The 26,784-nt window shown below is 39.3% G+C and overlaps 1 protein-coding gene across 3 annotated transcripts in view; it reads right to left on the reverse strand.

Moving 5' to 3' along the window:
• PALLD (palladin, cytoskeletal associated protein) overlaps positions 1 to 26,784 on the reverse strand; it is a 321,744-nt gene that overhangs the window by 159,715 nt on the left and 135,245 nt on the right. For all 3 annotated transcript variants that reach the window (XM_075931129.2, XM_075931128.2, XM_014574906.4), the window contains exons 7-10: positions 22,740 to 22,881; positions 21,159 to 21,182; positions 8,853 to 8,972; positions 6,596 to 6,941 (exon numbers count right to left, since the gene is read on the reverse strand). In XM_075931129.2, coding sequence (XP_075787244.1) covers positions 6,596 to 6,941; positions 8,853 to 8,972; positions 21,159 to 21,182; positions 22,740 to 22,881 — 632 coding nt within the window. The remainder of the gene's footprint in view (positions 1 to 6,595; positions 6,942 to 8,852; positions 8,973 to 21,158; positions 21,183 to 22,739; positions 22,882 to 26,784) is intronic.

A 26,784-nucleotide genomic window follows, 5' to 3' on the forward strand; every position in this document is an offset into this window, starting at 1 on the left:
AAGACGTTAAAATTCTAAAGACTCAATGACCTGAATGGATTACATACATTCTGGAGTTATTTTTCCATCTCATGATAAAATATCCCAACACATTCAGGAACCTTCTTCCAATAACTATTTTTCTGTTAAAATATGAACATACCTTATTTGGACTCCAATAAGTACGTATGAATTTTTAGACACCTGTACGGGCATTATATACCACAAATTACCCCCTCTGACAGTGACATGCTACACAGCTTTCACTGCCGTGTACCACAGCTTTTTGCAGTTGGATTCCCACTAAAAGTCAGCCAACATAAGTTAACTCTGATTAGTTTTATGGCTACTGCAGTGTGCCACTGATCACTGACACACTTCTTGACACATAGCTCTCAAGAATCATAATTGTAGTTAAAAAAATATTTTAAATTATCTTTCGCAATCATTTTCTTGATAGTTCTGTTAGCTGAATGTCATCAGCTAAGTATTCCTTGTAACCTATTAACCTAGTACTTGTACAACTGCTGTATGTTGATCAGTAATCCATGTAACAAATTCTACATACTTAATCAAGTACTGCAACATAATTTTTAACAAAACTTTAGAGAGACAAAGTATCATTAATATGGAAGGGAGAAAAGAGGAAAGGCAAAAACAAAATATTTGTGTTAATCAGTAAACAGTATTTAAATGAAAGGAATGTGTCTTGTAAACAGATGAGGTGATCAGATTAGTATTCAAATTGTTTTGCATTTCATTTAAACCCTCTCAACTTCTGGATCATTACCATTGTTATTGAACATTATATTGCAACAGCACAAGAGGCTAAACAGGTCAAAGCTGCATTGTGTTAAGACTGTATCCACAATTAGTCAAAGAGTCTCTGCTCTAAAGAGCTTGCTGTCCAAAAAGGCAAGACATAACAATAGAGGAGAAAAACAGACTGGGCTAGAACATTGTTTTTGTATTGTCTGTTTAACATAGAAATATGGACTATGTAATAAAAACTATTTAGTTTTATACCCATAAAGATTCCATGTCTTTGTCCTCATGCTCCATCTGCTACTGAACAAAAATTCCATAAACGTTTAGAGTGGAATGTATGACCTGGGTTACTAGCTTCACACCATATAACATCAATGCAGTTTGTGTTTTATCAAAATAGAACATATCAGCAGGGTTCTATTTGCTATGTGCACTTTACTGTCTCTCTTTGCTTTCAAACTATTAATAGTTTGAATGGAAACATAGTACAGCATAAGTTTTAAATGAAAGACAAATATTACTTTGGTGTTTTCTGCTTACGACAAAGTCATCGCTTTTCCCACTTCATGCCTTGCCAAATGATTTTTAAATCAGTAAGCTATATGCATGTAACAGGAGTTCTTATTGACAGAATACTGGGCCAAGTGTCATTGCTTTTCAGAGATTCTGTGTCTGCTTACAAGCCTGGATGTCAGTGCTTGAAAGACTTGTCCCTGAAAAATTACTTCCTCAGCCCCACTACACACTGAAGGAATGCTTCTGGGGAAACTGAGGCAGGAGTACACATGAGCCCTTACTATCTGGACACATTGGTACGCAGAGACTGAGCGCTCTCCTACCTTGCCTTAACACAACACCAGTTTCACTATTAAAGCCCTTGAAACCAATACATCAATTACAAATTAAGGGCCAGATTTACAAATACATTTGGACTGCTTTGGACTTCACTGGTGATGCAAAGTATCTGTAAACTAAAATTAACTGGCTTGGTTTACTTCGGCTAGTTTATTGTACTGATGAATCTGTCCTGAAAAATGAAATAAAATAAAATAATATTTCTTATTTAGTACTAGGTATGATATTTTTTAATAAACTTAAGCATACTAAAGACATTTCCTGCCAATCTTCCTCTGCTCCCATACAAACAAAACATGGCATTTAGGTGGTGTTGATGTTGAGTGTGTCAGTAACATAAGAGTAAAACACATTACAGAGATGCTTTAATTATCCCAAACCAAAGTGTTAAAAACCCAGGAAATTCAGAGTGAAGGTTACACTTAAAATAAAAGCAAACACATTGGCTACGTCTACACTGGCCCCAAATTCCGGAAAAGGGATGCAAAGCAGGTAAGTCAGAATAGGGAAATCCGCGGGGGATTTAAATATCCCCCGCGGGATTTAAATAAACATGTCAGCCGCTTTTTTTCCAGCTTGGGGAAAAGCCGGAAAAAAAGCGTCTAGACTGGCGCGATCCTCCGGAATAAGAGATCCTCCGGAAAAGGGCTTTATTCCGGAGGATCGCGCCAGTCTAGACACTTTTTTTCCGGCTTTTCCCCAAACCGGAAAAAAAGCGGCGGACATGTTTATTTAAATCCGCGGGGGATATTTAAATCTCCCTCGGATTTCCCTATTCTGACTTACCTGCTTTGCATCCCTTTTCCGGAATTTGGGGCCAGTGTAGACGTAGCCAATAAGAACAGTGCACAATCAGTAGGGTGTAATGGTGGCTTAAAGCCACTTTGGCCCCTCAGCTCCCCCTAGGTTGCAAAGCCTGGGCAAGGTCTATACTATAGCACAGCATCTCACTCTAGGATTTAAAAACAAGAAAGGCACAATTAAGACATCTTAACTCCCTCCCCCCCTTCAGTGATGTCATGAAAGTGGGAAAATGTGTCTTTTAATGTCAGTGCCTTAATAGTGTTTTTATAGCCATGTTGGTCCCAGGATATAAGAGATGAGGTGAGGTAATAGCTTTTATTGGACCAGCTTCTGCTGCTTGCTTGTTTCTCTCACAAATAGAAATTTGTTCAATAAAAGATATTATCCCACAGACCTCGTTTCTCTCAAGTGCCTTAATAATGCATTTTTAATCTTATCTTGTTTGGATTTCTTTTAAGTACAAACTTAACTCTGAATTTCCTGACTTTGTAACATTTGGCTTTGGGGTAATTACAACTTCCTTATAATGTGTTAGTTACTCTTGCCTTACTGATATAAACTCTCAACCTCAACTCTATCATAACTTTTTTTTGTAAGAGTATATACTGGGCTTCAGAGGATTAGATATTTTTACTTGGGAATACAATAAATCCAATTACACTGGCAAATGAAATAATCATGTTAGCTGTTGGGTAATAATTTTGTAGAAAGAATTTACTATAGTGCCACAAATCCAGAATATAGGAAGGTAAGATCAGCTCATCTGGACTGTAGAAATGACACATGAATATAAGAGGAAAAAAAGTCAATGCTGGGAGATTGTTTTTCCTCGCTGCTCTCTACTAAATCTCCTGTGTTTCTCATATTTCTGTGGTGATAAGCTCCTCTCCAGTGGCACTGATGTTGAATCTTGATTAAAAAAAACGTAGAGCCTGCCCAAAGCAGTAATTTGGGCACAATTATTTTAGATCTGCAATTAAACCATACTTTTCAATGTCAGGTTACTAATTAGACTCGGGTTTTTGGCAGTCTGGATTTTAATTATGGTCTACCGCTATTCAAAAACTTAATTTTGTATTTAATTGAGGTGACGATGGATGGATGCGTAAATGCATAGGTTAGGATATTAATCTTTAGTGAGCAGGGCAAAGGCCCAGGGGGTGGGCCAAATTCCTTTGGGCAGTGACCCAGCTCCTGGAGGCCAGTTGTAGCACGCTCCTTATACAGGGGCTACAATTGATCAATCCCTCTAAGCAGTGCAGTAAAGCTTTGACTCAGTGGGGTTGACACACTTGTCAGGCGCCTGGGCAAGGTGCAGGGGCTGGCTCTGTGCTCCCAGAAGGGATGGGATGGGGACACCCGGCCCTCACCACCACTCAGAGCAATTTAAGGAGTCCGAGGCTTTGCCAGCACTACTTCTACTTCTTCTACCAAAAACGTCTGCCAGAGCCACTCATCCTCCTTTTAAATGGCCACAAAACTGTTCTGTCTGCATTTCACAGACATGCAGACAAATAACACTCAATACACCAGAAATAGTTCTGTAGTTGAACAGCTCCTTGCTGTGGTCCAGGCTGCCCGTGTACGGCTTCATGAGCAAGGGGTAGGTTGCATCACCAAGTATCACTATTGGCATTTCAACATCTCCAATTGTAATTTTCAGGTCAGGGAAAAAAGTTCCAGCTTGTAGCTTGCCAAACAGGCAGGAGTTTCTAAAGATGCATCCCATCCCAGGTTGATGTCAGTGAAATGGCCCTTCTGATCCACCAGCCCCTGGCAGCACTGAGAAGTACTATTTTTGGTTTATGTACTCCTTTGCAAGGTGGTCAGGTACCAAGACAGGGATGCATGTTTCATCTTTGCCCCACCACAGTTAGGGAACCCCAGCTCAGCAAAGCCCTCCACTATGTCCTCCACATTTCAGAGAGGCATTACACTCTGTACCAGAAGGGTACTGATTGCCTTGTCTACTTGGATCACAACAGCACCCACTGTAGATTTTCCCACCCTGAACTGATTCCCAACTGACTGCTAGTTTTGTGGCATTGCAAGCTTCCACAGGGCTATTGCCACTTGCTTCTCCACTGTCCGAACAGGTCTCATTCTGGTATGTTTGCACTTCAGGGAAGGGCAAAACAATTCACAAAGTTCCATGAAAGTGACTTTATGCATGCAAAAGTGCCCCATACCTGCATCACAATGTGTTTATTTCATGGCATCAGAACTGGCATTCCATTGCATACAAAGGATTGAATGCCAGCAGCATTTGCAATTTGCTCAACTCAAATCCTTTGCAGAAGAGTATGTTCATTGCTTCCTGAGATTCTTCCTCGTTCCAGTGGACCCTGGATATACTCTGGACATACTCCAGCATTAGACACACCAAGGTTAACATGAGCATCATAAAGCTTTGATGCTAAACAAGATCCACAGTGGGTTCCATGCTCACGCTATAGCGTCTGTGCAGATAATCAACAAGAAAAAAATGGGTACAAATAGACTGTCACTGCAGGGGGAAGAAAGGAAACGAGTGCATTATGGGATGCTTCCAATATGTACTCACAACCACTCATGACTCAGTTTTAATCCCAGCATGCACTGGGAGCATAACCCAGAATGCAAAGGAGTACAGGTACTATGGGATAGCTACCCACAGTGCATCACTCACAAAGTCAACGGTAACCAACTTACTGAGAATGTGCTACTTCCAAATACATTGAATTCTTGTGTTCAGTGGGGACATGAACCTTTGACTGGACAAAATCAGGCGCTAAAAACTGACCTTAATAATTTCAGCCTTATCATGTAGCATAGACGTGGCCTAACATACACAAGCAATATCTCATATCTCTCACTTGAGTCTACCAATGGTTCTCAATGCATTACTTCTAATTAGTACCTTGTAATAGTCCACTGATCAGAATGGTTCTTTTGGTTTTGGCCAGTTGTGAATTCACAAGTCACCACACCCATTGTAAAAAAAGAAAAAACAAAAAGGATGAAACAGCACCTGGTAAACATAAGACTTTGCATGGCTGACATTTCTTTGTCCTCATTTTAAAAAAGTAACTCAAGGGCAAAAAAACCCCAAACAAACAAAAAAACCACACCTCTCTTTTAGATATGTACCACTCTGCCCTGTTTCTAATACTTTCAAATTAGACTTTCAGGGTACAACAATTCCTGGCAGTACTGATCCAGAACACAAACATTCGTCTACACTATGCCAGTACATATACTGATATATTTCAAAGAATAGATGTAGCATGCATTGGCATAAAACTGCTTTTCCTAATGTCTCTTGGAGAATCAGAGTTAACTACACCATCAAAAGCACTTTTACATGTGTATATATGTCTCTATGCTAGGGTTTATGCTGACATAGCAAAATCAGTTTAAACAAAGAAACAAAAAACATCACTCCCCTAATTGATATAGATCTGCAATTGTAAGTTTTAAATATAAACAAGACTATGCATAGAACAAAAGCCAAACTGATGTTTAGCATGAAGTATAATTTGTAGTGTCATTGATATAAGGTCATAAATGCAAGGATTTTATCTGTTGTAATTTTTTACACCCATCTTTCCTATCTTGTACAAGTTTCTATCATATTATATAGCTCTTCACTTTTATCAATGTCAGTGGAAATTGTTCATGTTTTATTATCATATGGCAAGAGAAATAATGTACAAAAGCTTGCGTATTTGGAGAGCTAGCAATTGTGATACTATCTACATGTTTTGTTAGTCTATAAAGTGCTATCAGACTATTTGTTGTTTTTTAAGTTTTACCATAAAAATGGTTAGTCAAATAATACTCAGTTATGGGAGAAGTGGTGTTATGCAAGAGTTTTAGATCAATAAAACATTTAAGCACAAATGACTGAATAAAAGGCAGAGTACCAGACATCAATCTGAATCTCTTTTGTTTTGTAGCTTTCACTTAAAATACTAAGAACAACATAAGTTATAACATACTTTCATTTGGTATGATTTTAAGACAAAGTACATGGATCATCATGGACTCAGCTGCTTAGGATTTAATCCATATCAGTGAGAAAAATTAAAAGATAGTCACAGTTCTGGCCATTACGTGTCTAACACACAATGGTGCTAGGGCAGAAGGTTTGCTTTCAACAGCCAACAAATTTAGAAAGGAAGAATAAAAATCATGCAGTAATACTCACAGCTTTGGTTTGGCAAGGACTGGTGGTGGTTCCTTTGTGGGGGAAAGCAGGACAGAAGGAGCTGGAGCAGATTTCTCTCTCTTGGCTTTGCTGTTAATCTCTCCATTTGCTCCATGACTGGAGTGGATGCCGTTGGTTTGCTTCTCAGCAGAATTGAGCTGTAACTGAACGGCTGCTACGTTGGGCCTAAACTCAGTGTTGTTCACCTGTTGGCTGTCTGTATGCTTCTTTGGAGGAAGCTCAAGAGAACTAATCTCAAGAACTGGAGGGGGAGGTGGGAAATGTTGGAAATCATCACTGCTAGATTCTCCTGTTGACAACTCATGGCTAGAGCTTTCAGAGATGGCTAAAACAAAACAAAAAAGATGGTGTAGGTGGAGCTTGGTCCTGCCTTGAGGGCGGGGGGCTGGACTCGATGACCTCTTGAGGTCCCTTCCAGTCCTATTATTCTATGATTCTATGATCCTGTTAAACAACTTGTATTCAAACTACATAACATATGCTTCAACACATATTCACAGTATGCTTCTAGTTCATTCAAGATGAGATCACTTCACTTGTGTTATATACAGTGGCTGCATCAGCTGGATACTCTTTCTGAAGTTCACACAAATATTCATGCCAAATTAGATATGCTACAAACTTTTCATGCCTAACTACTCATGATGCCGGTGGAATAATCACCAGTTAAGAATGAATGACCTACAGTTATTCAAGAACAGCAGCCTGAATGAATTGCCTATATTGGAATTTTGTTAGCAGTCATTGCACATATTCAACAACACGTATGTGAGCTGTTAGTATAATCCAAAACTTAAAGGTTTGAATTTCTACTTCAAATTTTACATAAAAAACACAAGGATTTTATTTTAATTTTTGCCAGCATAACTTCATCTATTTTATTTTTGCTTTTGCTGCCATCTAGCCTCAGAGTTTTGATGTTAAACAATCTGTCCAGCTTGGTTATCTTATTTTTTCTAACGGGGTTTCATATACATAAATTAATTATTAAGAAACCAACAAACTGTAATTCTGGCACTCACGTGGTCAGTTCTATCTGAGGATGGTAACAGACTTTGCAACGTAGCTTCATCCATTAAATAAGCATTTTCTTTCATTTTATAGATGAGATAAGTCAGCCTCAAGAATTTGGGTGACTAGCCCAAGCCCAAGATCACACTGGACACCATTGACAGAGCTGGAAATAGAACTCAGGTTTTCTAGTATTTCAGTCATTTGACTTAGTTGCCAGAAAAAATCCCCTACATAAACCACTAAGTGTGCTCCAGCAGGGGTATTCATTGGATTTATTTCTGTGGGTTGTTGAATTTAGTACTGAGCACTGATCAATAGACCTATGTTTAAGTTTCTTTTTAAAAATTATTTCTTGTATTAAGAGGCTGGGACAGGCACATTCTAATAAACATAAATTACAGAATCACAAAGGTGACAAAAGGTCATCCAACTGAGCCCCCTGTGTGAGGCAGGACCAAGTACTCCCTGACAGGTATTTATCTAAGCTGTTCTTAAAAACATCCAGTGATGAGGATTCCACTGCCTCTTTCGGAAGCCTATTTCAGCATTTAACTATGCTTATAGTTAGAAAGTATTTCCTAATGCATAACTTGAAGAAATAACAGACTTTTGACTGCTTTGACTTTTGACTGTCATACATTTCACTCCAGCTGTTTATTCTTTAGGGTTCTATTTATTCAAACCCATTTCTATTTGGTATTTTCCTTGGAATTTTCTTTATAGTTACTTTACCATGTTCACAATACTTCATAGTCATCCCTTTCATTAACACTTTAGCTGCTTTTTTTTGTTTTACTCCTCTGTGGGAGTTTTTAGGTTCAGTGTTCACATTTGTCTGCATTGCTGCAGGAAAAGGCACCTCTGATTCAGCTGCAGCTGCTTGATAGTAGTTGACCCTCTCAATTAGCAGCTGGATTTCTGAAAAGATTTACTAGAGTCCATTATGGCTCCTTTTTAAATGTATTTTTAGGATAAACAGAATAGCCTTCTCTTATCTCCATTAAGGACAGCTTTCAGATTCAGAAAGTAATCAGTATGCGCTGGAAGATGTCAGAAGACTCACACAGAGATAGAACAGAAGATGCAGCAAGAAGTTTCCAAAACAAACTCTGTCTTGAAGCATCTGTTTTCTGCAAAGTAGCCAGATAACTGCACAGATGTCACATAAGTTCAACTATCTAAGCATTCCAATATACATTTCTTTTCCCCTTTTGACACATACCTGAGCAGACAGTAAGTTGCGCACTGCTTGTCACTGATCCATATTCGTTTGTTGTTGTGCATGTGAAGGTTCCTGCATCTTCAGGAAAAGTCTCTGCAATCACCAATGTACATATCTCTTCTAGAAATGAACAGAGGAACAAACCAATGATCCTCTATGTAAGGGGCTGTACATGAAGTTGGGCATTTAATATCCCAGTGCATTATAGGACAGAAGACTAAGGGTCAAATGATCTTAAAGCAAAGGAACATAGGAAATCCATATAATCACTCCAAGTACATTGCTTTAAAAAGGTTGAATATCCTTAACATATAGCTCAATAAATCTGTTTTCCAAGTGGCCTAAAATTGTCCATTTTTCACATCCACATTTTTTCATACCTATATTTGTGTATACAAAAGTTGATTTTGTCCACAAATGCCTTTTGCATACACAAATCTAACAATTCGGTTTCCATAGTCAAACACAGCTTGCATACTTTAATCCAAATCATACCTAATCTCTTTTTGCCTGAAGACGACAATATTACCTGTCCCTCCTCCTCTACTTCCAAAATCTTGCATTTTTAAAAGTGTAAGAAATAGCAGAATTCTTTGACATCGAGCAAAGCACTATAAAACAGATACCTTTTAAAAATCTGACAACGCATATAAAAATACAGAAGTCTCCTTCATTTGAAGAAAATCAGTTTGGGTTGAACATTTAGCTCTTTGTATTGCGCCTGGCTACTCTTCAGACACTGGTTTATTCTCGATAACCCTTTACAAGCACATCAAGATCTGGTTGCACTGAAGTCAACAGGTGTTTTGCCATCAACGTCAATGAGACTAAAATTTGGCCATGTGCTCCCTAACTATAGAAGGGCAGAAGTTAGAAAACCTGCATGAAAGGCCAAGTTTACCTTAAGTTTAGTATTATTCGAGTCTCAAATTTATCTTAGCTGTAGGTATTACGTTACCATGGATAAAGTCTCCTTATTTTCATCAGTCTCATTCAATGTAATGGTAATATTTTTGATTAATTGAGCTATATTTTCAAGTTTCTCCGAGGAAGTCACCCTATTTTATTTCTTATTGTAACTGTACACAATATGGTAAGCTATAAAGAAAAGGCTGATACACAGTATTGCTAATTCTACTATAGTTTCTGGAAGCAGATTTAAATAATCGCAATTTTGCACAGTTCTTATGAATAGTTAGTTTTAGATTAAGGCTGCTCTAGATAACTAGGGGAATCTACACTTAAAATGCTGGGGTCATAAAGCTGTAGCACTTCAGTAAAAAACACTATGTCAATAGGAGAGCTGCGTCTGTCAGCACAGTTAATCCGCTTCCAGGAGAAGTGGTAGCTATGTCAACAGGAAAAGACCTCCTGTTTACACAGTGCTGTCCCCAGTGGAGATTAGGTTGGTATAACCACATCACTCAGGGTGCAGATTTTTCACACACCTGGGTGACTTAGTTACACCAACGTAAGTAGCCTTAAAAGCTTCCTTTCAAAACATCTATTTTTAATACCTTTCCTTCCCTTCACAGAGGAGATGTATCATTAACACATACCACATTTTGCCAAGACCTTGCTTCAAATTAAACATTTTTGCTCTCGAATTTTGAACTCTGCATATTCATCTGATTACCAAATGCTACAAATTGGCAACCAGTAGAATTGGAAAAAGTAGCAGAATATTGAATTGGAAAAAGTAGCAGAATATTGACTTTCATGTGAGATACATGTGTGTGGAAAAGAGTACAACAAGGCTGAGTCATTTATTAATGTTTTCTTTAAATTTAAGTGATGAAGCTTTGGGAGTCATTCTTAAAAGTTTCATTGAGGCAGCAATCAAAGTTAAATGGTTTTTCCTTTTTGAAATTATCATGTATCCAAAGATTTCCTGTGTTGGAGATAGGCTGAAAATGAATGACTAATTAAAAGTGGAGCATAGAATCTTAACATATTTATTTTTTTCCAGTCCATAAAACACCTTTTTTTTTGGGGGGGGGGGAGGGGAGAGGGAAGAAGAGAGGTTAGCCAGAGCAGTCATTCTGTGTAATTGTAGTAAAGGTGTCTGGTAAGTACTGTAGCATGCTGGATTTTATCTTACCCAGATAAAGATTAATGACTCAGAAAGGCCTTATCAGATAAGTAATGGGTAACACAAGCTTGGTTTTGAACTTCTGAGGTCAGACTTTTCTGAGTGCTGGTGTGTTTTAGCAAGTGGATAATATAAAAGTCACTTTATCATACATTGTTAACTACACATGAATCCAAAAAGAGGTAACAATCCCTTGGAATGGAATTTGATATAGAAACCATGGTAATTAGTTTCCTGTTAAAAGAATAGGAGAATTCCAAGTACTGAATATTTCAGTATAACAAGTGGATATGGCAAACACATTTATCACACGTGTTACTGGACATGATACTAAGTCATCTAGCAGAATTATCTTATTTCTGTAAGTGCTTATGTAACAAGACAACAGGATATCCTTTAAGAAATTGAATACTTTCTTAAAGTAATTAACAGAGGAAGAATTACGAATTCTCAATAATGGGTTGATTTAATTTACTATATATTTTGCAATGAAACATTTTGTATATTTAAGTAAAATATTTGCAAATACTATATTGCATTAATAATAAAACTTGCATAAAAGTAATTACTAGATTTTACAGACTAGCTATTCCTGTGCTGGATGATAGGACAAATAGATTTGTGTATTTTCAATGTACCATTATGACAAAATCATGAGAAAACTGGTTAAAAAGTTAGGTCATGGTAGTCTCAGAAACTTCAAGAGAATCTGTCTAATTAAAAAAATATTTGGGATTGGGGTAGTAAGCAACTCTATGCTACTGGCCAGTGGATTTGTTCTCAAAAACCAAGACTATGAGGGTATGTCATTCCACGAGGAGTAACAGTTAATTCGAACTAAGGAGTTAGTTCGAATTAACGTTTAATTCGGGCAGTTAGTTCGGACTAAGGGGGGATTTAAAAATGGCAGCGCCCAGGGACATGCAAATGAAGCCTGGGATATTTAAATCCCGGGCTCCATTTGCAACTCCGGTTGCCCTCATTTGCCTACCTAGCTCGAACTAACGAGCTAGTGTAGACATACCCTGACTGTCCCACTCAGAATCCTTGCAAAAGGATATATTAGCAAATATTTGTATAAAGCAGTGGACCAAAATGTAAGTTTCCTAATTCCTACATACAGTAAACCAACTCCCATGATAGGAGTTGAATGGCTGGTTTTCTATATTTAGTTAAGTTTTAAATACTGATTTTGCACAATTATTTCTTTTCCTGTTGTTGAGTTAAATAAAATCTGGCAATATGAAGTAAATAATGTCTGTTCTATTTCCAGCAATCATCAGCTGACAATTTCATTACAGAAATGTGTTCCAGAGAGCAGTTCTGAAATACTGTTCTCCAGGCCTTGAACATATTTAACACTTGACTAAACGATTACAAAAGCATTCTGTTCGCTGAAACATGTAAAATGCTGAAGCAAGCAAGCACTTGATTATTTTGGCAGTTGGATAACAAGAAGGGTTGAATTTTACAGGTTAATCTTTTTTCATTCATTTATTGCTTATGAGTCAGAATCATAATAAAGGAGAACTAAATGTAACTAAGATACCCTTGTCCCCAGCCAGTATGCCTGCAAATAGTCAATTCATACTAGATCTTTAGGGAACAAATCTCTACCCATGTCTACGCTGGTATTTCTGTTTTTAGAGTTCTGATTCTGGAGCATTTTTACTAATTTCTTCCTATTGTAGTATTTTTCAGAGATGAGCATTGACTTTGCAAAATTTGCGTATGCATCACAGAAAAGGTGACACTTTTCTTTGATCTGAAGCTTTGATTTACAACTTTGATCTTCAGCTTCCTCCATGGTCATTCATATGTAATCCTGGAAAACAAAGTTTTTGGCCATGATGCAATGTATAGAGCAATAGCTCTATGCAGTTCATAGTTCCAATGCTACAGTTTCTACCATAAAAAGCAAGGGTGGGTAAGCACAGTGGTTATTTTCTTCACTGTGAAAACCCTGTCAGTTGTAAACCTGTCTCCTATTTCTAGACCTGGTCCTCTGTGTGCGAGTCACTCCAGGTTAACAAAGGAATGCACTCAACAGGTCCCGTCTAGCAAATTGGGAATCTGTCTGGAAGGCAGGGAGGAACAAGTGAGTGTAGAACAGAAAAAAATTGAGTGTGATGAGAAACCACAGAGTTACAGCAAAGACAAAGAAAAGCCTCAAATAAAAGCAATAGATAATATCAGTTCAGTCTTGTGAAAACACTCAACATTTGGTAACAAAAATAATAAAAATCTTAGTTGGTGCCCTGTCTTTCCAGTTTTTCTAATGACATTACTCCCCCTCCCACCTTCATAGCAGTTCCAGAGTGATTTTAGCACATCCTCATGAGCTCTAAAATTAGGGTATGTCTAGACTACAGCGTTATTTCGAAATATCTAATTTTGAAATAGTTATTTTGAAATACTTTATTTCAAAATAACACGTCTAAACACAAAGTGCATTTCAAAAGAGCTGAATCGCATTTAAGGCCAGCCAGAACTGGTTCCAGCAGGGATTCAGGTCAGAAGTTACCTTGTGGCCAGGGCGGCCAGCAGGGCACCCTGGGAAGGGCTGGAGGACCTTTATTTCAAAATAAGTGTCTACACAGTGCTTATTTCGAAATAGCAATTTCAAAATTGGCATTATTCCTCATGGAATGAGGTTTACCAATTTTTAAGTAAGCTCTCTGCTATTTCGATTTAATTTCAATATAGCAGTTGTCTTGTGTAGATGCTAGGAAAGTTATTTTGAAAGTTATTTTATCCTTAGAGATTAAAGCTTTACACCATCTGAAAGGTGCAGTGTCAAGATTTCAGAAGATATGCAGCATTGATTAACTATGGAGATAGTTCTTGAGATAGGAGCCATGAAATATTTGTTCAGCTCTTACTGAAGGGGTGATGTGAAGATTAGCAAAATGGTACAGTTAGGGAAGGGTCTGACACCATATTAGCACCAGGATGAGAAAATGACTTTTCAGTGAGAGAAAACCAGGAATATACATTCTTAGTGGTATTGGTCTTTTTACAAGATATGACCAGATGTTTTATACATCCTAAGGACACTATGCCAGCCAACACTTAATTCTTGAATATTTTAATCAAGACAAAATAATGGGATTATTATTGGTGGCAGCATACAAACAAAGTCAGCTCCTAGAAATTACCCACTCAATCTTCTTGCTATGATCCGTTTTTGGGTGAGGAAAAGTTGGCAACTAAGATTTTTTTCTCCTACCTTATCAAAGTCTCAATCTATGCAGATACTAACTCCTTTATGCTTAATGTGTACAGCGATGAAATCTTAAATTTTAGGATTTCACAAAAGAGTTGAGAACATTTTGAAATTACAAAGCAGTCTGTTATACGACTAAATACATACATGTTGCAGCACAACATGACTATTAAAATATGCTACAGTGAAAACTGTTATCTGGAACTTTGTTAACCAGAAAACTTTGTTAACCATCATTGTCACCCAGCCACAATAGCCCTGTGTCTTCAGGCACACACTCCTGACTCCCACCTGTCCTTGGCTATCTCTACACAGCAGTGTTATTTCAGCGTAGCTAATGTTATTCCAAAATAACATAGTCCATGTCTATACTACAGGCAGTTATATTTTGAATTAATGTCAAAATAATGTCTTACACTGTCCTGTAACCCTCATTTTATGAGGAGTAAGGGAAGTCGGAAAAAACGTGCTCTCTCATACTTCCTGCTGTGTAGAGTACCAATGAGTGACAAGTAACAAAGCTGTCACTGTAATATGTTATAAATACTTTACAAAAATTGCTGTAAGAGATCCTTTCCAATGATAAAGTCCTCAAGAACATAAAGAACTACAGGTTGAACCTCTCTAGTCTGGGACACTCTAATCCAGCAACACTCATGGTCCAAAAGAACCATGGATGTTGCTGGACCAGAGAGCTCCAGCCGCAGCAGTTGAGAGCGGCTGGGAGTGGAGCCAATCTGGCAGGCCAATAACCCACAGAACCAGTCGCACACAGGGCCAGTGGCCAGGTGCCCCAGGAGTGGCTGCCTGCATATGCAGAGGCCAGGTACCTTGGTAGATCAGGCAGCTGGAAACAGGGCCCCCCAACTGGTTTGGGGGCTGCAGCCAGGAGGGGAGCCCTGGGAGAACCCGGAAGCGTGATCTCCCCTGGTCCAGCAAACTCTCTTGTTCAGAACTGGTCAGGTTCCAAGGGTGCCAGACCAGGGAGGTTCAATCTGTAGAGAGCTCACCCCTCACTGGGAAGCACCAACATACAAGCACAGCCTGAGCAGTATGACCAAAGACAAGGACAATGAGAGTACAAAACACTGCAGAAATACTGGGGTTGTAGAGGAGAGCTGAAAGAAGAAAACAGAGGTAGTATAAGAAGGGAGGTGGATCAGAGTGGCAGAGAAGGTGGGGATTCAATTGTCTCTAATCCAATTATAGTGTCTTTCTCTAATCTAGTGATACCTTTAGTTTATCTTACATTTATCTTTTATTTCTAATTATTGAGTTGCCCCTCTGAATTTAGATATTGTCAACCTCATGTTGTCTTTTCTTTTGCATAGTGAAGAGCCAGAATCTTAGGTAGGGTTAACTGGGACAGCACTCAAGTTGTAGGAGGCACTACTCCAGCTAGGGTCCCCCCTATAATGTTTATATACTCATTAACTGAGAATTGGTTGCATTATGACAAGGCTGAATTTTGGGGCAGTTGTGTTATGCTTGCATTATTTGTTTCAGTTTCATCATGAAGTTTTCAGTTTTAAACTTCATGTAGCCATACTTGGAAATCTTGCATGCTTAGGCTACTGTAGCAACATATGAAACCTAAAATGCACAATCCAAGATAATTCTCTGATTTTGTTTTGGTTAAATTATGCAGCATTGTGTTTGAAAGATTTTATGTGCAGCAATTTTCTAGAAAGGTAAGAATATTATTTTATATAGTTTTCTTCTTACATGCCTTTAGACAATTGCCTTACAGTAATTCAATACGGTTTGTGGCTGTCTCCAGACAGCTGAGTAATGGCTAAAGCATCAACAGCTGGCAAATGACTCTATAGGCTTTTTTTTTTTTCATCCCCAAGCAGACTGTTCTTTGAGGGATTCAATCAGCATAAAGTCAAAATGTCAAAGAAAAAAGTACAGGACAGGTAATTTGACAAACTGTGATGTTGGCTTTAAGTAATCTGACTATCTATTAATTCACAAAACAGTCTGAAGAGATTTGTGATGCAGGCTGATTTCTGTCTAGACAGAGAAAGGAGTGTAAAACACATTAGGCAGATAAAACATCACAGTGACAAGAAAAACCTGCTTCACAGTCTCTCAGCTGTGTGAATTTATAGTGATCTCTGCACCTATTTCATTATTATTGACCTATAAACATCTAGGGCTCACCAAATTTGCATTCTAAGGTTTCTAGTGACAGCTGGACACTAGCCATACAATACTGCATAGACATATATAGCATCAAAATATTTTTAAAAAAATTGTCAAAACTGCATCTACCTCACATACTAGCAGAGGTTTTCATAATTTGTCCGCTTCCTCACACTTTACTTATCTCATTGTCTTCATTCAGCCACAGTTGACATTTGTTTGTTTATGGGCCATTTCTTTAACAGGTATTGTTTTATCTACTATGCTATCTCGCTGAACCTCTGCCTTTGAAATGTACAAGAGCTGCCTGTGGCTCTTGTACATTTCAAAGGAAGAGGCACAGATGGGACCTGTGCCTCTGGCTCCCCTGCAGAGACAGTGCTAGGGTGAAACTGGCTTTTAAGCCAGCTCCCCCCAGCACTGGCTCTTGCTCTTTCCCCTTTCCCCCTTGGTGCCTCTCATACAGAGGCAGCACAGGGGCGGGGGGAAGCAACTAGATGAGTTGTGACTCGACTACCCGATAAGCCTGTGCTTATCGGGTAGTTGACTAGTCACATACATCCCTACTCAGGATAAGGGCAGTGCGCAGAGACACGGACCTCCTCCTCCCCCGGACTACAGGAACATGCAATGCTACCAGCCACATCTTGAAGTGGCACAGAGCAGGTGGACAGGAAGCTGTCTTTGTGCTGCTGGTGGGAGTGATGGCAGCTGGGGGATCCCAGGCTCTTTAAAAAAAAAAAATCACCCAAGGGTGGCAGGCAGGGTCGGGAGACACTTTGGGGGAGGTGCACGGAGGTGGCAAGCGGGGCCAGAGGACTGTTCTGGCTTGTAACATTCCTGGAGCCTAGGCACCAGAGGCCCATACATCTCCATCACACCTGGCTTTATCTGGTTTCCTAGAATCAGTGTTACAACACATTGCAACAAGATGTAGCAGCTATTTTTCTAGAATCAATTCAACTGCTCACTGTAAAAAATGCTGTAAGGGTCCTAATGCCATTCTATACGTTTTATCAGTTCTGAAATTCAGCTCCTCACACAACAGATGAAGTTAAAGTTCTTCCTGTTTGGGCAGATTCCATTAATATATGTCATATTAACTATACACACACAGATCCTCTGATCCTGCACTGCTGAGACTAGGGGAAGCTTTATCATTAGCTTTATTGGGTGCAGAATTAGACCCACTATGTGAAATATCTTCGGAACTAGCAGAAGCCAGAAAAAGCTAATTCAACAATTGTACTTGCACACAATCTCACATGAACAGCAATGATGGTGTAATAGAATACACAGAGCTGGAGGAGAGACAGTCTCCTGAGTCACAATCCCTCCTACTCTTTCCCCATCTTTGTACAGGTAGTAGTTAATCATAGAATCATAGAACTGGAAGAGACCTCAGAAGGTCATCAAGTCCAGCCCCCTGCTCTAGGCAGGACCAATCCCAACTAAATCAACCCGGCCAGGGCTTTGTCAAGCCGAGACTTAAACACCTCTAGGGATGGAGACTCCACTACTTCCCTAGGTAACCCATTCCAGTGCTTCACCACCCTCCTAGTGAAATAGTTTTTCCTAATATCCAACCTGGACCTCTCCCACCACAACTTGAGACCGTTGCTCCTTGTTCTGCCATCTGTCACTACTGAGAACAGCTATCAAATCCCCCCTCACTCTTCACTTCTGCAGACTAAACAGACCCAAGTCCCTCAGCCTCTCCTCATAAGTCATATGCTCCAGCCCCCTAATCATTTTGGTTGCCCTCCGCTGGACCCTCTCCAATGTGTCCACATCCTTTTTGTAGTGGGGGGCCCAGAACTGGACACAATACTCCAGATGTGGCCTCACCAAAGCCGAATAAAGGGGAATGATGACATCTCCATTAATTTAATTATTACTGTACTATCCTTTCAGCTGTACTCTACTTACATTTTAGCTATAACATCTATTTTATTTATATATATATATATATATATAAAATCACTTCCACCTAGCTCTTGTAGTTCACTTTACAAAGGAGGTTGCTTGTCCTCAGGCACAGGCCTGAGCTAGAGACTCTTGTTCTCCACCCTGAGTAGGGGGCTGGGTCTCTTAATGGTGTTAGCTGGTCTTCCCTGTCTGCAGTCCAAAGGACCAGTCTGTGTGTTGCCCTGCTCATTCCCCAAAGAAAAATAATTTCCATTTTCCCAAAGGAACTTAACACACTGATCCACTTTGTTTAATAAAATCTAAAAAAAACCCAATAACTTTAGTATAATCATTTTACTACAAGACATATTAAGGAGAAAGTCTGTAGTAGTGCCACAGAAATTTAGGAACAGTGCTCACATTGTCTTTCAATGGAGCCTGGGCTCCTAAATACAACGCAAAAAAATTTTATGCAAAAATCTTTTCTCACTCTAAAATGCAGTTTTTGATTAATTTAAGAATGGTTTTAACCAAAGTAGATTTTGGCAAATTGTTTTGGTTAAAAATTTGGAAACGTCAAAACAGTTTCAGCATTTCTCAAACTAAACATATCTACATTTTGTGTTGGAAAAACATTTTGGAATTTTCCTCATTTTTATTTTAAAAACATTTACAAATGTGCTAAGCCACAGAATCAAAATAAAGTGTTTTATTTGGAACTGAGAAACATTTTCATTCAAACAAAATTATTTTTTGCTCTATATATTTGTTTGCCAAAAGTTACTAAACCTTGTTTTTGGGTCAATGGGAAACAATTTTCTGCATCTGCACCCAAACCAAATAGTCAGTTATCAGTACAGTACTGGTATGAAACCTCTTAGTTACTTTTAATATCTCCTCATTTAGCCCAATGTCTCTGACTGCCATATAATCAAACTTCTAGTTAACCATCAGTTACAGTTCACAATGGCAATGCATACCATGTTACTCCCCTGCATATCCAAAGGTTCAGAGGTATCTGAGACCCTTTAGAAAAATTGGATTATACTGTAATTTGACATCCTTAACAAATATAGACTAGTATATAATTATAATCCAAACCGCACAGTTAATACCTGGACTCATTGTTAATCCTTGTGAGAGGTCAGTTTGAGCAAATATATTGCTGTCAACTTTCTTGTAACGTTGTTACCTAGCACATCTCACATTTCAGGGCTCAGTATACAATGTGAGGTAGTTACAATTTAAAAAAGGGCACTGATTCAAGTTTTGTAATTATTTGCATGATGGTACTTGGTCCTAATGTGAAAGCAGGGGACTGGATTCCATGACCTTTCAAGGTCCCTTCCAGTTCTAGGAGATAGGCAATCTCCAATAATTAATTATAACTGATGCCTAAACTACGTGATGGGCATGCATGCATGCAATAATCCCTGCACACCCACCTCTCTACATCCTCTACTAGTCAATGTTTTCCAGGTCCAAAACTGAGGTGCTATATTTGGGGGCACAGCAGGGAAGTATTTTTACTAGTGGAATAAGAGAGGATGGTGAAGAAGTGGGAAGAGGGAAGGAGCACCCTCTTTCCCTCTTCCATCCCAGTTTCATAAGAGACACAGTGGAAGACGATACTTATATTCATATTAGTTCTTCACTATTTTTCCTAGTTACAATCTCTTCCTCTTCAGCCTCGCTTTTACCATAGATCCCTCAATTGCACATCTAATTCATCCACCCAAATCACCAGCTGACTCCATTCCTCGTGCATTCAATCCTGCTGATTCATCCCATGCCCACTAGTGCAGAAACTCAAAGTCCAAGTCTTATCTCAGAAAATCTCACACAATAGGCAGAGAACTCTTCTCTTCTGACCTAACTTCTCCATAGTTGCTTGTTTATGAGTTGAGCCATCTCTTGTCTGATATCACAAGGCCCAGAAAATCCCACATCCACACTCATCTCTCCATATGCAGAAAAACAGCTCCAGTCTCAGAGCCCTTTTTCCTACCTGACATGCTCTACCACCAACCTGGGAGGCATTCCTTCCTCCATTTGTTGTTTGATCTTGGAAAGTAGCAGCAGAGGTAGCACAAAAAAAAACAGGCATATGTTTACATGATGCTTAACATAATTCTGTACCTTCTCTCTGCTGTCTGCCATTTATGTGCTGCAGGGCTAAGAGCTCCCTGCTGGGCAGCCAAGTGTACTAAGCTAGAGTGGCTGGAGTAACCCTAGTCATTGGCAGTAGGTAGTGCTTCATTCTGTAAGTTTTAGCCAAAGCTGGGACACTACAGATTTGGTAGCATTTAGTCCCATTAGCTCCTACTAACCAATTTTTCTTTTGACAATCTCTGGAGAAAGGGGAGAGGAGGAGGAGGAGGAAGGTTAACTGCAGTGTTCTTAAAGGACATTTGTCAAGGAATCTATGCAAAAGCCTAAACAATTGCTTCAGAAGAAGCCATTTTCCTTCACTTTCACAGAACAGCACCTAGAAGGTGCCATGATGGTGTGATTTTATGCATGCATACACGCGCACATGCACATGTGAACACACACACACAGTATGGCAAAGAAGAACCAGCATTTAGTGGTCTGGTGATACCAAACTAAGCAAACAGAATATAATTTTGTGGGGACTGTTTCTCCTCATTAGCTTGCAAGTTGCTCCTTTTCGGAGAATAAAGATGGTTTAAAAGTTTAGTCAGTGGAGCCCTCTATTTTGATCTGAATGGAATATACTGTTTAACTAATACAAGAACTGATGTAAAGTACAGTGCAGAATATGAACCCTGTGACAAAAGAATACAGTGCCTTTAAGGGGGGGGGGGGGTTATATTACCAATGTGCTCCAGTAACATAGTTCTATTTATGGCTTTAATACAAACACAAAGAACTAGTGAGGCAAAAGATTATTTTTTCATATGATTCTTACCAGGTTCAGCTGCAGACCGGGGCTCTGGATATCACATTATCCAAGGAGAAAAAAACAACAACAAGAAGAATGCATTAGAAAGAGGTCACATTAATACCAAGAACAGAAGTTCTGTATGGGTATATCTACACTTGCACAATCTTTCGAGAGAGGGATGCAAATGAAGACATTTAAAATTGCAAATTAAGCCGGGATTTAAATATCCCATGCTTCTTTTGCATATTCACGTTATGGTATTATTTCGAAATAACAGACGCTGTTAAGACGTGGTTATTTCGAAAGAAAACCCTTCTCTTGAAATAAATGGTAAACCTCATTGTATGAGGAGTAAGGGTTATTTCGAGAGAAGGGTTTTCCTCTTGAAATAACTGCATCTTAACAGCATCTGTTATTTCGAAATAGCACTATTTTGAAATAGCACTATAACGCAAATATGTAAATGAAGCACGGGATATTTAAATCCTGGCTTCAAAGAATCATAGAATACTAGGACTGGAAGGGATCTCGAGAGGTCATCAAGTCCAGTCCCCTGCCCTCAAGACAGGACCAAATACTGTCTAGACCATCCCTGACAGACATTTATCTAACCTACTCTTAAATATCTCCAGAGATGGGGATTCCAGAACCGTACTGGGCAATTTATGCCAGTGTTTGACTACCCTGACAGTTAGGAACTTTTTCCTAATGTCCATCCTAAACCTCCCTTGCTGAAGTTTAAGCCCATTGCTTCTTGTTCTATCCTCAGAGGCCAAGATAAACAAATTTTCTTCCTCCTCCTTATGACACCCTTTTAGATATCTGAAAACGGCTATCATGTCCCCCCTCAGTCTTTTCTTTTCTAAACTAAACAAACCCAATTCTTTCAGCCTTCCTTCATAGGTCATGTTCTCTAGACCTTTAATCATTCTTGTTGCTCTTCTCTGGACCATCTCCAATTTCTCCACATCTTTCTTGAAATGCGGTGCCCAGAACTGGACACAATACTCCAACTGAGGCCTAAGCAGCGCAGAGTAGAGCGGAAGAATGACTTCTCCTGTCTTGCTCATAACACACCTGTTAATGCATCCCAGAATCATATTTGCTTTTTTTGCAACAGCATCACACTGCTGACTCATATTCAGTTTGTGGTCCACTATAACCCCTAGATCCCTTTCTGCCTTATCCATATATCTGGATAGTTGAAGTCCCCCATCACCACCCAATCTTGGGCTTTGGATGATATTGTTAGTTGCCATTTCGAATATCTTCATTTGCATCCCTTTCTCGAAAGAGGGTGCAAGTGTAGACATACCCTCTAGAAATATTAAAGGCAAGTACAGTATCTATGCAGATGATACTGGCAGTAAAAAAAAAAAAATCAAGGATGACATTTATATTGCCTGCCTATACCAGTTCTTTCAGAATTAATTTACTTGGTCTTTATTACTATTACCAAAATAAGTGGATAAGAGGTTTTCTCCTTTACCCAGAACTCAATCCTTATGGTGGAAAGTGGCTACTTTGACTAACTGACGTTAATTCCATGGTGCTTTCTTGAGAACACATGAATATTATTTGGGCTAGCCAGAGGCAATTTCTTACTTTTTTGGAGAATTCTGAAATCTGGAGAATCTTCGATTTCAACACCCTGTCGAAACCACTCGACGTGCAAGGGAGGCGCTCCCCTGACTCTGCACTCTAATACAACCACCTGTCCCTCAGATGCAGTGTAGTTTTGAAGCTCCTGAAATGTGACACACATGCTTTAAATTAACAAAACACACCAACAAAAATCCTAGATACTTTAAAACCATCAGGTTAAGCATCCCTTCCTCACCAATCTTCTATTACATTGTATCATAACATTCTGCTGATTTTCTTTTTAAGAACAGTGTCTTCAGTTGTAAAATGCTTAATACAGTGTCTATTTTCAAATCCATTCTTATTATGGCTACAGAAGCTGCTGGTTTTCTAGGAGAATGATCTTCTTGATGAAAACAATATCATCAAGGAGAAAGTGAGAAGTGATTAACTTCACACAAGCGGTAGATATCAATAAATGGTATATTCTATTTTCTTTTTTAACTCCGGGGTGCGAAATGAAGAATTTTCAGCCAGCACACATCTTTTAAGATGTGCACTTTGTTAACTACATAGTGGCTAATCAGGACATGAGAGAATAATTGTTCTTATTTGGCAATACAATAAGGTTATGCACAGTGTTCATTTAAGTGTTGGGAAGTTATGTTAACTGACTTTATTATACCCTCCCAGTTCTCTCCAACCAAGTCAAGTATACCACGGCACCCTGCATTAACTGAAGTAAGCTTTGGCTTAAATAGACAGGAAAACTGTCAGCATTAGGACATTACCTCAGCAACAGGTGTGAAGTTGCTCTAAGTCTCGAAAAGGACAAAAATTTATCAATTTTCTAGCCTGGTGCAACCCTAGAAGGTACTTTCACGGCAGGGGCATAGCCCCTGTAGCCCACCCGTTTAACATCCAGGATCACTTGTACTTTCCCTCATGACTCTCCTCATGTCCCAGAGTTTGTCCCGCTGCACCAGCCTGGCTGGCACCCCACCCAAGGAGCACAACTGGTGTGCAGGGCTTTACCCCACTCTACCCAGCACTGCAGCTGGGGAACGGAGGTGGATGGAACATGGGAGCTCAAGTTGCTCCACCGGGTGCTCAGCTGGGGAGAAGGGCAGAGAGCTCGCCCCACTCCACCAGCCAATCCAGTGTACCAACTGAGAAGCAGGATTGGGGTATAGGGGCTTACCCCACTCTGCCCGGCACTGCACCTTCAGCCAGGGAGTGGAAGTGCAGGGATATGTGGGTGGAATGGGGCAAGGACCTGCATGCAAACCCCACTCCACGGGTGTGTCCCTAGGGCCTTGGATCCCCTGGGAGGCATATCCTTCCTGTCTTCCTCAAGACCAGCTGGAAAGTAGGAAGCCCAATCCATTCTGCTCCACTCCTCTTGCCCCCATCATTGCCAGCCCACCCAAAGTCAAGGCCCAGTCAAGCGTCCCCTTATGGCTACACCACTCCTTCCCAGATCAGTACCTGAAACACTAGTAACCAAGATAAATATAGAGAAAGGAACAGAGAAAGTAGTTAAGGAAAACTGGACAAACTGGTGGTTTGAATTACAATGATTTGTAAAAAAAACACTATTTTCAGACTGCATTTAAAATGTGAAAGATATTTTTAAGATGTTTTTCTGAAACATTTGAAGCCATCAAAGCAAAGTAAAATAGCACAAATGAATTTGTTGAATGTTCAACGTGTGTATAGCTGCAAAGAGACAGAAGCTTGACCTACAAGTTTGGTATGGAATGTTGCATACATTTCAAGAAATATGCAGCACTTGGTTAAAGAATTCTAAAGCAGAGAAAAACAACAAATGTAGATGGTATCATGATTTTTCGTGGACACAGTCCACTTCTTCAGATAACCGGAATTTTGAATTTAGGATATGCAGACCCAAAATAAATAGGAGAAGGGAAGGGAAGGGGAAGACAGGGAGCAGAGGGTATAGAAAATCAGGAAGGTAGAGGGAAATCAGTAAGTATCTGAAGACTGGGTAGTTAAAACGAAGATAAGAATCAAAGTTAATGGATAGTATTCTTCCTGATTCTTTGATTCTTATCTGTTTCATTTTAACTACCCAATCTTCAGATACTTACTGATTCCTTCTACCTTCCTGATTTTCTACACTCTCTGCTCCCTGTCTCTCCCCACCTCTCCTATTTATTTTGGGTCTGCACATCCTAAACTCAAAACTCTGGTCATCTGAAGAAGTGGGCTGTGTCCACGAAAACTCATGATACCATCTACATGTTTTGTTAGTCTATAAAATGCTACCAGACCATTTGTTGTTTTTTTCTGTACAGACTAACTCGACTACCTTCTGAAGCTTCTAAAGCAGAGGTGAAACATACTCAAGCAAGGGCTGGGCAGGGAGATTGGAATAACTTTCAGTACGCTTTCTGTTACCAATATTAAGAGTATGAAGCAAAGAAAGCTCATGCCACAGAGCAACACCAGTCCAGTCAGACCGTCACTATTTTGTGCATAAAAATTGCACTTTTAGGCCCTAATTCAACAAAGCACTTAAGTATGTACTCAATTTTAACCACAGTATTCCACTGACTTCTCACATGCTTACAGCTAAACACATACACAGGCACTCTGCTGTATTACAGCCTAAAATCTCTGCATTGGTGATTTTCCTCTGTAGTTAGTATAACATGAGGATTATGCAAACTTGTGATATGTTAATGCTGGACTAACTACAGGTTACTTAGAGCTGAATGCAATGTTTTGAGAGGGCAGTCTTTCCCAGTTGGTGATACGTTGATCTGTTTATTCTCGAGGCTCTCAATCTTGCATTGGTGGCTCTTTTCACACATCAAGCTTCTGAGTATGACCCCCTCCCCTTTGAAATGAAACACACGCATTTTTATATTTATCACAATTTTAAATAAATTTAAAATCCTATTGCTTACAATTATTTTCTCACCGCTTTTAAATTAAGACTAAATGCACTAAATATTGAAAGTATTGTCATAAACATTATTTTTTTTAATAAATAACTACTGTTTAATACTGAAGGGCATAAAGAAACTTTGTCAATATCATTTTTTCCACAGCAGACCTAATGCCCATCCTTACTTCTCTGTTGCTGGCAGCCAAAGAGTCACCCTTCAGAGGTGGGCTGCTGGAAAGACGCCCTTACTTCTTTGTAATGTTTGAAATTTGTGCTGGGTGAGGTAGCTATGGGCGATAAAGGCAAATTTCCAGGTGGCTACAGACTCCACAAGCCATCCTCTAGTGCTGCTCCTGCCTATAAGTCTTGCTGTTAAATTGCCTTTTTTTTTGTTCCAATCTCAGTGCTCTGATTTGTCTGCTGTTTAACACATCTCTTCAGCGGCTGAACAATCAAGTCCTCAGTGTTGTCCTAGTCTCAGACAGACTTCAGGAAAATGGTACCCTGGACAAACTTCTATTTTGGCAGTTTTCTTTGGAGGCAGATGATCTCCGGCTATCAGCCCCACCATACACCATGGGAGCTGACAGGCAGATCCCATGTGCAGTACTGACAGTTCACAGCATCCATGCATTAACCTTGCAATCCCCAAGGGGTCATGACTCCCACTTTGAGAACCTCTGGTTTATTTCAACAGTGTATGTTATGAACTTTCAGGAGTAATTTAAGGTGAATATGAGGTTAAACACTGATTTACCTATAAATAATTGCAGAGGTTCTATAACCCTTAATAGACTTACCACCAATGATTCCTCACTGACAAATAAATGGTTTGTACACTTACTTTTTAAAAGATCCTCAGGATAATGATGGATGACATATGTCTGAAGAGTAGGAATAACTGTATTATATATGAATGACGATTGTTAAAATAACTTCAAAACCATCTGATTTTATTATCCAGGATACAATCATGGGAATGGGTCTGTCTTATCAGCATGCATTGCCAAATGTTCTCTTTTTAATGTTTGTAGCCATGGCCAAGTTCAGTACTGACAGGTATGCTACACAAATACACATAGAATTCTTTAAAACTTTTCAACAGAGTAAAAGAACAGGAAACACACTACTGTAATGTAAAGCTATTTTTCC

The sequence above is a fragment of the Pelodiscus sinensis genome, chromosome 4 (genome assembly GCF_052426305.1).
Source record: "Pelodiscus sinensis isolate ZL-2025 chromosome 4, ASM5242630v1, whole genome shotgun sequence".
NCBI lineage: Eukaryota > Metazoa > Chordata > Testudines > Trionychidae > Pelodiscus > Pelodiscus sinensis.